Source organism: Silene latifolia, chromosome 9 (genome assembly GCF_048544455.1).
Source record: "Silene latifolia isolate original U9 population chromosome 9, ASM4854445v1, whole genome shotgun sequence".
NCBI classification, from domain to species: domain Eukaryota; kingdom Viridiplantae; phylum Streptophyta; class Magnoliopsida; order Caryophyllales; family Caryophyllaceae; genus Silene; species Silene latifolia.
Window position 1 is genome coordinate 216,648,806 of NC_133534.1, and position 13,721 is coordinate 216,662,526.

A 13,721-nucleotide genomic window follows, 5' to 3' on the forward strand; every position below is an offset into this window, starting at 1 on the left:
AAAATCAAATCGACATTTGTTGTTAGCCGATTAAACTTTTGTTCAAGACCACTCAATCTCTCTTCACTCATTTTACTCATGCCTATTTTGTGGTTTAGGATGTGGTTAGGACATATGATGAACTCACAAAGGCTTGACACTAACACAACAATAGAATTGTGTCATACTAACCAAAGCTCTGATAACCAAGTTGGAGTGAAACTTCTCACTCGATAATTTAAGTGGAAAAACTAAAGAAATGAGCCTAAGTTTGCATGAAACAAACCCTTTGTTTAGGCGTGTCCTTAGAGGACGATTTGGATATGACTAGACCCGAACACAAAGCAATAGGACTAGCCTCGATAATTCAAAGCACACAAGCAAATGAATTACCAACCCCAAGCACAAAGCAATGGAGCTCTTCAAGCACAAAGCAAAGAAGAGATTTTTGTGAAGAAAACACTTGGTTTCTTACTCAGTTTTTAACTCAATCAAATCTGAATTTTTACAACCAAGGGCTTTGGTTTATATAGTACCGAGCCTTCTAATCCTAACCACTTATTTTACATCCAATGGTTAACATTAAACAAGAAAGAAAACAAGGAAAAGTTGCTGAATTCTACCCTAGGCAACCGTGAGCATCAACCAAACAAGAACCATCCAAATGGTCTTCTCAAGGTCTTACAATGAAAGGGACATAAGAGCTATCCTAGGAACACACAATTGGAGGCTTCCTTAGTCAATTTTCGGCTGGTATAAGCCCTTGAGAGCAGCCCCCAAAGCTCTTACACAATTGTAAGAATGATAGTGACACTTTGGACCTTCCTTGAAAGCGACATTTGAGCTCTTTTGAAAAATAATAAAACAGCCTCCTAGGACTGATTTGGACGGTCCAAGCAGCTGGTTTATGGCCTAGGATGGTCTTCATGTGATTACTAAAAAGATGGGACCGATTGGAAGCAAACTAAGCTCGTTTGTTGAAAACCGATAAACTCGTTACTCGGTTTTGTCTTGTGATTTCACCTTAGCTCGGATCCTTATTTAAACAAAAGTCCCTAGCCAAAAAGTCTCCAAATTCATTAAAGAATTGAGTCGTGCCAAAAATCACCATGTTTTCCTAGACGGATTTTGAGTTTGGCCTCGTTTTGCGTGAAGGATCAAAACCGGGTGAAAGGGTGTTTCGTGGGGTTGTCCGTTTTGCTTCAACAACGAGTCACAAGGACTAATGAACAAGGACAAATGGTTCACACAACGAGTCACATGGACTAATGAACAAGTACAATTGTTTAACACAACCAGACACACGGACTAATAAACAAGATCAAATGGTTCACACAACGAGTCACAAGGACTAATGAACAAGGACCAATGGTTAAGGCACCTAGTCAGAAGGACTAATGAACAAGGACAAAAGGTTAGCACAACAAGTCACATTTATTAATAAACAAGGACAAATGGTTCACACAACGAGTCACATGGACTATCAAACAAGTACAATTGTTTTAACACAACGAGTAACAAGGATTAATGAATAAGGACAAATGGTTTAAACAACGAGTCACAAAGACTAATGAAGAAGGGCAAACGGTTCACACAACGAGTCACATGGACTAATGAACAAGTACAATTGTTTAACACAACGGCTCATAAGGACTAATGAACAAGGATAAATTGTTTACACAACGAGTCACAGGGACTAATGAACAAGAATAAATGGTTCACGCAACGAGTCACATGGACTAATGAACAAGTACAATTGTTTAACACAACGAGACCCAAGGACTAATGAACAAGGACAAATGGTTCACACAACGAGTCACAAGGACTAATGAACAAGGACCAATGGTTAAGGCACCTAGTCAGAAGGACTAATGAACTAGGACAAAAGGTTAGCACAATAAGTCACATTTGTTAATAAACAAGGACAAATGGTTCACACAACGAGTCACAAGGGCTAATGAACAAGGACAAATGGTTCACACAACGAGTCACATGGACTATCAAACAAGTACAATTGTTTTAACACGAGTCACAAGGATTAATTAATAAGGACAATGGTTTAAACAACGAGTCACAAGGACTAATGAACAAGGACAAACGGTTCACACAACGAGTCACATGGTCTAATGAACAAGTACAATTGTTTAACACAGCGACTCACAAGGACTAATGAACAGATAAATGGTTTACACAACGAGTCACATGGACTAATGAACAAGGACAAATGGTTCACACAACGAGTCACGTGGACTAATGAATAAGTACAATTGTTAACAGAACAATTCACAAGGACTAATGAACAAGGATAAATGGTTCACACAACGAGTCACATTTATTAATAAACAAGGTCAAATGGTTCACACAACGAGTCACAAGGGCTAATGAACAAGGACAAATGGTTCACACAAAGAGCCACATGGACTAATTAACAAGTACAATTGTTTTAACACAAGGATTAATGAACAAGGACAAATGGTTTGCACAACGAGTCACAAGGACTAATGAACAAGGACAAATGATTCACACAACGAGTCACATGGACTAATGAACAAGTACAATTATTTAACACAACGGCTCATAAGGACTAATGAACAAGGATAAATTGTTTACACAACGAGTCACAGGGACTAATGAACAAGAATAAATGGTTCACGCAACGAGTCACATGGACTAATGAACAAGTACAATTGTTTAACACAACGAGACCCAAGGACTAATGAACAAGGACAAATGGTTCACACAACGAGTCACAAGGACTAATGAACAAGGACCAATGGTTAAGGCACCTAGTCAGAAGGACTAATGAACTAGGACAAAAGGTTAGCACAATAAGTCACATTTGTTAATAAACAAGGACAAATGGTTCACACAACGAGTCACAAGGGCTAATGAACAAGGACAAATGGTTCACACAACGAGTCACATGGACTATCAAACAAGTACAATTGTTTTAACACGAGTCACAAGGATTAATTAATAAGGACAATGGTTTAAACAACGAGTCACAAGGACTAATGAACAAGGACAAACGGTTCACACAACGAGTCACATGGTCTAATGAACAAGTACAATTGTTTAACACAGCGACTCACAAGGACTAATGAACAGATAAATGGTTTACACAACGAGTCACATGGACTAATGAACAAGGACAAATGGTTCACACAACGAGTCACGTGGACTAATGAATAAGTACAATTGTTAACAGAACAATTCACAAGGACTAATGAACAAGGATAAATGGTTCACACAACGAGTCACATTTATTAATAAACAAGGTCAAATGGTTCACACAACGAGTCACAAGGGCTAATGAACAAGGACAAATGGTTCACACAAAGAGCCACATGGACTAATTAACAAGTACAATTGTTTTAACACAAGGATTAATGAACAAGGACAAATGGTTTGCACAACGAGTCACAAGGACTAATGAACAAGGACAAATGATTCACACAACGAGTCACATGGACTAATGAACAAGTACAATTGTTTAACACAACGGCTCATAAGGACTAATGAACAAGGATAAATTGTTTACACAACGAGTCACAAGGACTAATGAACAAGGACTAATGGTTCACACAACGAGTCACATGGACTAATGAACAAGTACAATTGTTTAACACAACCAGACACACTGACTAATAAACAAGGACAAATGGTTCACACAACGAGTCACAAGGACTAATGAACAAGGACCAATGGTTAAGGCACCTAGTCAGAAGGACTAATGAACAAGGACAAAAGGTTAGCACAACAAGTCACATTTATTAATAAACAAGGACAAATGGTTCACACAACGAGTCACAAGAGCTAATGAACAAGGACAAATGGTTCACACAACGAGTCACATGGACTATCAAACAAGTACAAATGTTTTAACACAACGAGTAACAAGGATTAATGAATAAGGACAAATGGTTTAAACAACGAGTCACAAGGACTAATGAAGACGGGCAAACGGTTCACACAACGAGTCACATGGACTAATGAACAAGTACAATTGTTTAACACAACGGCTCATAAGGACTAATGAACTAGGATAAATGGTTCACACAACGAGTCACATGGACTAATGAACAAGTACAATTGTTTAACACAATGAGACACAAGGACTAATGAACAAGGACTAATGAACAAGTACAATTGTTTTAACACAAGGATTAATGAACAAGGACAAATGGTTGACACAACGAGTCACAAGGACTAACGAACAAGGACAAATGGTTCACACAACGAGTCACATGGACTAATGAACAAGTACAATTGTTTAACACAGCGGCTCATAAGAACTAATGAACCAGGATAAATTGTTTACACAACGAGTCACAAGAACTAATGAACAAGGACAAATGGTTCACACAACGAGTCACATGGACTAATGAACAAGTACAATTGTTTTAACACAACCAGGCACAAGGACTAATAAACAAGGACAAATGGTGATGCAGGAGCATGTTCGGAACAAGCAAATGAACTTCTTATTAGTCGAAATGTAACTCAACTAGTAAAAGGATTTGAGCTTGGATCGAGTAATGTGTTGATGCTAAAATGGGAAGGCATGGGAGCCGCATAACACGGCTCTGGGCTGCATATCACGGCTCCTAGGATAATTAGGATACACGGTTTCCTAAATCGTGTAGGAATAATAAGTTAGTTAATTACTATTTCTAATAAAGTTAGGAAAGCTAGATTTTCCTAATCCTAGTCAAATTAGAATACCCTAAATCTGATTGTATTCTAGTTTTTAGTATTTTAATTACTTTCCTAGTTAGTTTAGGAAAGGAGAATAATTTTCCTAGTTAGTTTAGGAAAGGGAAAGATAGCTTAATTTCCAAGTTAGGGTTTGGGTCGAATTGTGACCTCGTTTAGGAGTATATTAGGCCGTGTATGATCAGAGAAGCATCATCGAATTTTCCAGCAATAAAATTGTTTACATTTGTGAGCATTACTCTGATTAGGTTTGCGAGCTTAATCTTTAGATCTTCCTTGCGAGGTTGATTGCGTGAATCTGCGTTTGACACCTTGCGAGGTTAGGACTAGGAATTCACCATACTATCCAGTTACATTCATAATCACGAAATAATCAGTCCAAACAACACAATTTCCGCTGCAAATTTACCAATTACCACGACATACACAATCTCAGAAATAACAAACTCAACCGAACAGTTCAACGATCTGTTCAATCTCGCTTTTCCATCTTGTTTTACATCAAATTGGTTACGAGCTAAGTTCAGATTTATTCCTTAATAGACTGTCTTGGGACGTCGCTAATCATGGTTAAAGACGGTGAAGAAGGTCCGAAAACATGGGAAGATGGTCATAACGAGCTGAAGTTGGAGATGGCTCAGATGGCTTATGTGTTAAAAAATATAGCAAGCATGTTGAAGGCTAAAGAGAAGAAAAAAGAATCGGACACTCCATCCGAATCTGAAGAAGAGGACGAGCAGCCAAAGAGGAAGTCAAAAAATAAGAACGATGATGATCGAGGTTTAAAACTCGATATTCCTGACTTTGATGGCGAGATGGATCCGGAAAAATTTCTGGATTGGGTAAGACAAGCTGAAAGGGTTTTGAGTATAAAGAATACGATGACAAGAAGCAATTTAAAGTTGCAATCTTGAAGCTTACAAAGTATGCATCTTTATGGTACGAAAATCTGAAAAAACAAAGGAGAAAGGAAGGCAAGGACAAGATCGAATCTTGGATCAAATTAAAGAAGCACTTGATGAGACGATTCGCCAAGGATTATGAACAAGATAACTACTTAAAGCTCCAATCTTTAGAGCAAGGAAGCATGACGGTGACTGAATACATCAAAGAATTCGAGAAGATGTCGATTGTATGCGATCTTGAGGAGAAAGAAGAGCTAAGGGTGGCGAGATTCATCAAGGGCCTAACACCCGCAATTGCTAAAAGAGTCGAGATCCAGAATTATGAAGGTTTTAATGATGTGTGTCGATTAGCATGGAAGTTCGAGAAACATGATAAGGCACAAAAACCTCATGCTTACTCCAAGGGACAAAGTTCGGGAACGAATTCATATTCCAGGCCAGCTCCTAGCAAGGCTAAAGAAATCCCGAAAGAAGAACCCAAGGACAAAGGAAAGGGTGTTGCCGAGCCAAAGGGGAGTTCTTTGAGACGTTGCTTCAAGTGTCAAGGCTATGGACATATAGCAAACGAATGTCCTCAGAAACGAGCCCTAATGACTCAAGAATTATGTGATTTGATCCCCGTATTTGTCACGCCAGAGGAAGAAACAGTCAAAGGAATGTTGAAACCGATGGTGAAGGATTAGTCTATGATTTGGATCCGTTGAGTGACGAGGAGTGTTTAGTCTTTGCGTAATTTGCATATGGAAACGGGTTGTTGAGAATGAACAACGGGAGCAAATCTTCCATACTCGGTGCAAGGTAAACCGTAAAATTTGCAATCTTATTATTGATAGTGGGTCGTGTGCTAATGTAGTAGCAAGGAACCTTGTTGATGAACTAAAATTGCAAACTAAAGATCGAGTTAAACCATATAAATTACATTGGCTGAATGGGGAGAATGGGATTCAAGTTAAGAAACAGGCCTTAGTTTCGTTGAGTTTAGGACCCTATACTGATGAGGTGTGGTGCGATATAATTCCTATGAATGCATGCCACATTCTGTTGGGTAGGCCTTGGCAATTCGATAGAAAGGTTGAACATGACGGGAGAGCCAATGTGTATAGCGTGATGAAGGGTAATGTGAGATATAATCTGAAACCTATGTCACCTAATAAGATTAAAGAGTCTAAAACAAAGAAGGGGAGTATGTTTATGGAGGCTCGGGAGGTTGAAGAGGCTTTAGCTCGTGGAGAACGAACTTATGTGCTGCTGGTTCGTGAATTGGGGTCCGTTGGTGTGTGTGATGACCGTGGGGTACAGGAGCTATTAGAAGAGTTCCGGGATGTGTTTCCGGATGAGTTACCGGATGGGTTACCTCCTTTACGTGGTATTGAACACCAAATAGATCTGATTCCAGGGGCGGCATTGCCTAATAAGCCGGCCTATCGTTGTAATCCAGAGGAAGCAAAGGAGTTGCAGAGACAAGTCCAAGAATTGATAGATAGAGGATATGTTCAAGAGAGTTTAAGTCCTTGTGCGGCGGTGCTGCGTTATTAGTGCCAAAGAAGGAAGGGACTTGGAGAATGTGCATTGATAGTAGAGCGGTGAATAACATTACAATCAAATATCGCTTTCCTATGCCAAGACTTGATGATATGCTTGACGAACTTTCTGGTTCGTGTGTCTTTTCTAAACTGGATTTGAGGAGTGGCTACCATCAAATGAGGATTCGAGAAGGGGATGAGTGGAAGACCGCGTTTAAAACGAAGCAAGGATTATATGAATGGCTTGTGATGCCGTTTGGGTTGTGCAATGCTCCTAGTTCGTTTATGAGGTTGATGAATGAAGTGTTAAGGCCGTTCCTTAACAAATTTGTGGTGGTCTATCTTGACGACATCCTGATTTATAGCAAAGATGAAGAGTCGCACAAACGACATTTGCGAGCTGTGTTTGAAGTGTTGCGAGATCAGAAGCTTTATGGTAAGTTGGAAAAATGTACTTTTATGGTCTCAAGTGTTGTCTTTCTTGGTTATATTGTGGGAAAAGACGGAGTAAGTATGGACCCATCCAAGGTCGATGCTATTCAAGCCTGGCCAGTTCCGAAATCAACTACAGAGGTGCGAAGCTTTCATGGTTTAGCATCATTTTATAGACGGTTCATCCAGGGTTTTAGCTCGATTGTGGCTCCAATTACAGAGCTAACCAAGAAGGGAGAGTTCGTGTGGACTAACAGCGCCCAAAAGGCGTTTGAAGAGGTAAAACGCAAGCTATGCTCCGGACCTGTTTTAGCACTACCTGATTTTAATAAATTGTTTGAAGTCGAGTGTGATGCAAGTGGTGTTGGGATTGGTGCCGTGTTATTACAAGAAAAGAGACCTATTGCATATTTCAGCGAGAAATTAAACGGTGCAAGGTTGAACTATTCAACTTATGACAAGGAGTTTTATGCAATCGTGAGAGCATTGGACCATTGGAGTCATTATCTGCGTCCGAAGCCGTTTATTTTACATTTCGATCACGAGGCTCTTAAACACATCCATGGACAAAGCAAAAGTTAAATCAAAGACATGCCAAATGGGTAGAATTCTTGCAATCATTCACGTTTTCTTCAAAGTACAAGACGGGAAGTTCTAATGTCGTGGCTGATGCATTATCACGAAGGCATTCATTGTTGATTGAGTTGGATGCAAGGATTCTTGGTTTTGAACATATCAAGGAACTGTACAAGTCTGATCCAGAATTTTCAAAGGAAATCATTGATCCAACAGGTTTGTATACTCTTTGGGATGGCTATCTTTTCAAAGGTAATCGGCTATGCATTCCGAATGGGTCGATTAGGGAGTTGTTGGTACGAGAAGCTCATGGCGGGGCTATTGCTGGACACTTTGGAGTTAACAAGACGAGTGACATCCTAAGTGAACATTTCTACTGGCCGAGAATGAATAAGGACGTGCAAGAGATCGTGGCGAAATGTGTGGTATGTCAAAAGGCTAAGAGCACGTTCACCAAGGGCTTGTATACACCTCTGCCCGTACCTGTACAGCCATGGAATGAGGTAAGCATGGATTTTATCCTTGGTTTGCCGAGAACTCAAAGGGGTAAGGACTCGATTATGGTGGTAGTTGATCGATTCTCGAAGATGGCGCATTTTATTCCGTGTCACAAGACTGATGATGCAACTAAAGTGGCTGATTTGTACTATAGAGAGATCGTTCGATTACATGGAATACCTCTTACTATTGTTTCAGATCGAGATGTGAAGTTTCTTAGTTACTTCTGGAAAACGTTATGGCGTTTGATGGGGACTAAGCTTCTTTTCAGTACATCACACCATCCACAAACAGATGGTCAGACCGAGGTAACCAACCGTACTCTAGGGAGTCTATTGCGAGGATTGGTTAGTAAAAGCACAAAGGATTGGGATATCAAATTGGCGCATGCTGAATTCGCTTATAATCGTACACCATCAATGACGACAGGACGAGCTCCATTCGAGATTGTCTATGGCGTGAATCCATACCTGCCAATCGATTTAGTGCCCATTCCAAAGAAAGATGTGTTAAGTTTTGAAGCCAAAGAAAGACAAGCTGCATTTCTCCGAGTATGTGAACAAGTTCGAGCTCAAATTGAGAAGGCAAATGCTAAATACAAAGAGAAGGCTAATAAACATCGAAAGCAGCCTGTTTTCAAGGAGGGTGATCTTGTGTGGTTACATTTGAGGAAGGAACGATTTCCATCCAAAAGGAAGAATAAGTTGATGCCACGAGCAGATGGTCCATTCAAGATCCTCGAATGTTATGGTTCTAATGCATACAAGCTGGAGTTGCCGAGTGAATATGGTGGGGTGAGCGCGACATTTAATGTAGGCGACCTATCACCGTATCTAGAAGACGAGGATTTGAGGGCAAATTCTCAAAAAGAAGGAGAGAATGATGCGGGGAGCATGTTCGGAACAAGCAAATGAACTTCTTATTAGTCGAAATGTAACTCAACTAGTAAAAGGATTTGAGCTTGGATCGAGTAATGTGTTGATGCTAAAATGGGAAGGCATGGGAGCCGCATAACACGGCTCTGGGCTGCATATCACGGCTCCTAGGATAATTAGGATACACGGTTTCCTAAATCGTGTAGGAATAATAAGTTAGTTAATTACTATTTCTAATAAAGTTAGGAAAGCTAGATTTTCCTAATCCTAGTCAAATTAGAATACCCTAAATCTGATTGTATTCTAGTTTTTAGTATTTTAATTACTTTCCTAGTTAGTTTAGGAAAGGAGAATAATTTTCCTAGTTAGTTTAGGAAAGGGAAAGATAGCTTAATTTCCAAGTTAGGGTTTGGGTCGAATTGTGACCTCGTTTAGGAGTATATTAGGCCGTGTATGATCAGAGAAGCATCATCGAATTTTCCAGCAATAAAATTGTTTACATTTGTGAGCATTACTCTGATTAGGTTTGCGAGCTTAATCTTTAGATCTTCCTTGCGAGGTTGATTGCGTGAATCTGCGTTTGACACCTTGCGAGGTTAGGACTAGGAATTCACCATACTATCCAGTTACATTCATAATCACGAAATAATCAGTCCAAACAACACAATTTCCGCTGCAAATTTACCAATTACCACGACATACACAATCTCAGAAATAACAAACTCAACCGAACAGTTCAACGATCTGTTCAATCTCGTTTTTCCATACTGTTTTACATCAAATGGTTCACACAACGAGTCACAAGGACTAATGAACAAGGACCAAAGGTTAAGGCACCTAGTTAGAAGGACTAATGAACAAGGACAAAAGGTTAGCACAATAAGTCACATTTATTAATAAACAAGTACAAATGGTTCACACAATGAGTCACAAGAGCTAATGAACAAGGACAAATGGTTCACACAACGAGTCACATGGACTATCTAACAAGTACAATTGTTTTAACACAACGAGTCACAAGGATTAATGAATAAGGACAAATGGTTTAAACAACGAGTCACAAGGACTAATGAACAAGGACAAACGGTTCACACAACGAGTCACATGGTCTAATGAACAAGTACAATTGTTTAACACAACGACTCACAAGGACTAATGAACAGATAAATGGTTTACACAACGAGTCACATGGACTAATGAACAAGGACAAAGGTTTCACACAACGAGTCACGTGGACTAATGAATAAGTACAATTGTTTAACAGAACGAGTCACAAGGACTAATGAACAAGGATAAATGGTTCACACAATGAGTCACATTTATTAATTAACAAGGACAAATGGTTCACACAATGAGTCTCAAGGGCTAATGAACAAGGACAAATGGTTCACACAACGAGCCACATGGACTAATTAACAAGTACAATTGTTTTAACACAAGGACTAATGAACAAGGACAAATGGTTTACACAACGAGTCATAAGGACTAACGAACAAGGACAAATGGTTCACACAACGAGTCACATGGACTAATGAACAAGTACAATTGTTTAACACAACGGCTCATAAGGACTAATGAACAAGGATAAATTGTTTACACAACGAGTCACAAGGACTAATGAACAAGGACAAATGGTTCACACAACGAGTCACATGGACTAATGAACAAGTACAATTGTTTAACACAACGACTCACAAGGACTAATGAACAGATAAATGGTTTACACAACGAGTCACATGGACTAATGAACAAGGACAAATGGTTCACACAACGAGTCACGTGGACTAATGAATAAGTACAATTGTTTAACAGAACAATTCACAAGGACTTATGAACAAGGATAAATGGTTCACACAACGAGTCACATGGACTAATGAATAAGTACAATTGTTTAACAGAACAATTCACAAGGACTAATGAACAAAGATAAATGGTTCACACAACGAGTCACAAAGGCTAATGAACAAGGACAAATGGTTCACACAACGAGTCACATGGACTAATGAACAAGTACAATTGTTTAACACAACGGCTCATAAGGACTAATGAACAAGGATAAATTGTTTACACAACGAGTCACAAGAACTAATGAACAAGGACAAATGGTTCACACAACGAGTCACATGGACTAATGAACAAGTACAATTGTTTTAACACAACCAGACACAAGGACTAATAAACTAGGACAAATGGTTCACACAACGAGTCACAAGGACTAATGAACAAGGACCAATGGATAAGGCACCTAGTCAGAAGGACTAATGAACAAGGACAAAAGGTTAGCACAACAAGTCAAATTTATTAATAAACAAGGACAAATGGTTCACACAACGAGTCACAAGGGCAAATAAACAATGACAAATAGTTCACACAACGAGTCACATGGACTATCAAACAAGTACAATTGTTTTAACACAATGAGTCACAAGGATTAATGAATAAGGATAATGGTTTAAACAACGAGTCACAAGGACTAATGAACAAGGACAAACGGTTCACACAACGAGTCACAAGGAATAACGAACAAGGACAAATGGTTCACACAACGAGTCACATGGACTAATGAACAAGTACAATTGTTTAACACAACGGCTCATAAGGACTAATGAACAAGGATAAATGGTTCACACAACGAGTCACATGGACTAATGAACAAGTACAATTGTTTAACACAACGAGACACAAGGACTAATGAACAAGGACAAATGGTTCACACAACGAGTCACAAGGAATAATGAACAAGGACCAATGGTTAAGGCACCTAGTCAAAAGGACTAATGAACAAGGACAAAAGGTTAGCACAATAAGTCACATTTGTTAATAAACAAGGACAAATGGTTCACACAACGAGTCACAAGGGCTAATGAACAAGGACAAATGGTTCACACAACGAGTCACATGGACTATCAAACAAGTACAATTGTTTTAACACAATGAGTCACAAGGATTAATGAATAAGGATAATGGTTTAAACAACGAGTCACAAGGACTAATGAACAAGGACAAACGGTTCACACAACGAGTCACATGGTCTAATGAACAAGTACAATTGTTTAACACAGCGACTCACAAGGACTAATGAACAGATAAATGGTTTACACAACGAGTCACATGGACTAATGAACAAGGACAAATGGTTCACACAACGAGTCACGTGGACTAATGAATAAGTACAATTGTTTAACAGAAAAATTCACAAGGACTAATGAACAAGGATAAATGGTTCACACAACGAGTCACATTTATTAATAAACAAGGACAAATGGTTCACACAACGAGTCACAAGGGCTAATGAACAAGGACAAATGGTTCACACAACGAGTCACATGGACTAATGAACAAGTATAATTGTTTAACACAACGGCTCATAAGAACTAATGAACAAGGATAAATTGTTTACACAACGAGTCACAAGAACTAATGAACAAGGACAAATGGTTCACACAACGAGTCACATGGACTAATGAACAAGTACAATTGTTTAACACAACGGCTCATAAGGACTAATGAACAAGGATAAATGGTTCACACAACGAGTCACATGGACTAATGAACAAGTACAATTGTTTAACACAACGAGACACAAGGACTAACGAACAAGGACAAATGGTTCACACAACGAGTCACAAGGACTAATGAATAAGGACCAATGGTTAAGGCACCTAGTCAGAAGGACTAATGAACAAGGACAAAAGGTTCACACAACGAGTCACAAGGGCTAATGAACAAGGACAAATGTTTCACACAACGAGTCACATGGAGTATCAAACAAGTACAATTGTTTTAACACAATGAGTCACAAGGATTAATGAATAAGGATAATGGTTTAAACAACGAGTCACAAGGACTAATGAACAAGGACAAACGGTTCACACAACGAGTCACAAGGAATAACGAACAAGGACAAATGGTTCACACAACGAGTCACATGGACTAATGAACAAGTACAATTGTTTAACACAACGGCTCATAAGGACTAATGAACAAGGATAAATGGTTCACACAACGAGTCACATGGACTAATGAACAAGTACAATTGTTTAACACAACGAGACACAAGGACTAATGAACAAGGACAAATGGTTCACACAACGAGTCACAAGGACTAATGAACAAGGACCAATGGTTAAGGCACCTAGTCAGAAGGACTAATGAACAAGGACAAAAGGTTAGCACAATAAGTCACATTTGTTAATAAACAAGGACAAATGGTTCAC

The 13,721-nt window shown here is 39.1% G+C and overlaps 1 protein-coding gene across 1 annotated transcript; it reads left to right on the plus strand.

Moving 5' to 3' along the window:
- The first annotated feature begins 6,620 nt into the window (after nt 1-6,620).
- On the plus strand, nt 6,621-7,136 carry LOC141602221 (uncharacterized). Its single transcript, XM_074422525.1, has one exon. The coding sequence runs from the start codon at nt 6,621-6,623 to the stop codon at nt 7,134-7,136; it is 516 nt and encodes a 171-aa protein (XP_074278626.1).
- The last annotated feature ends 6,585 nt before the right edge of the window (nt 7,137-13,721 follow it).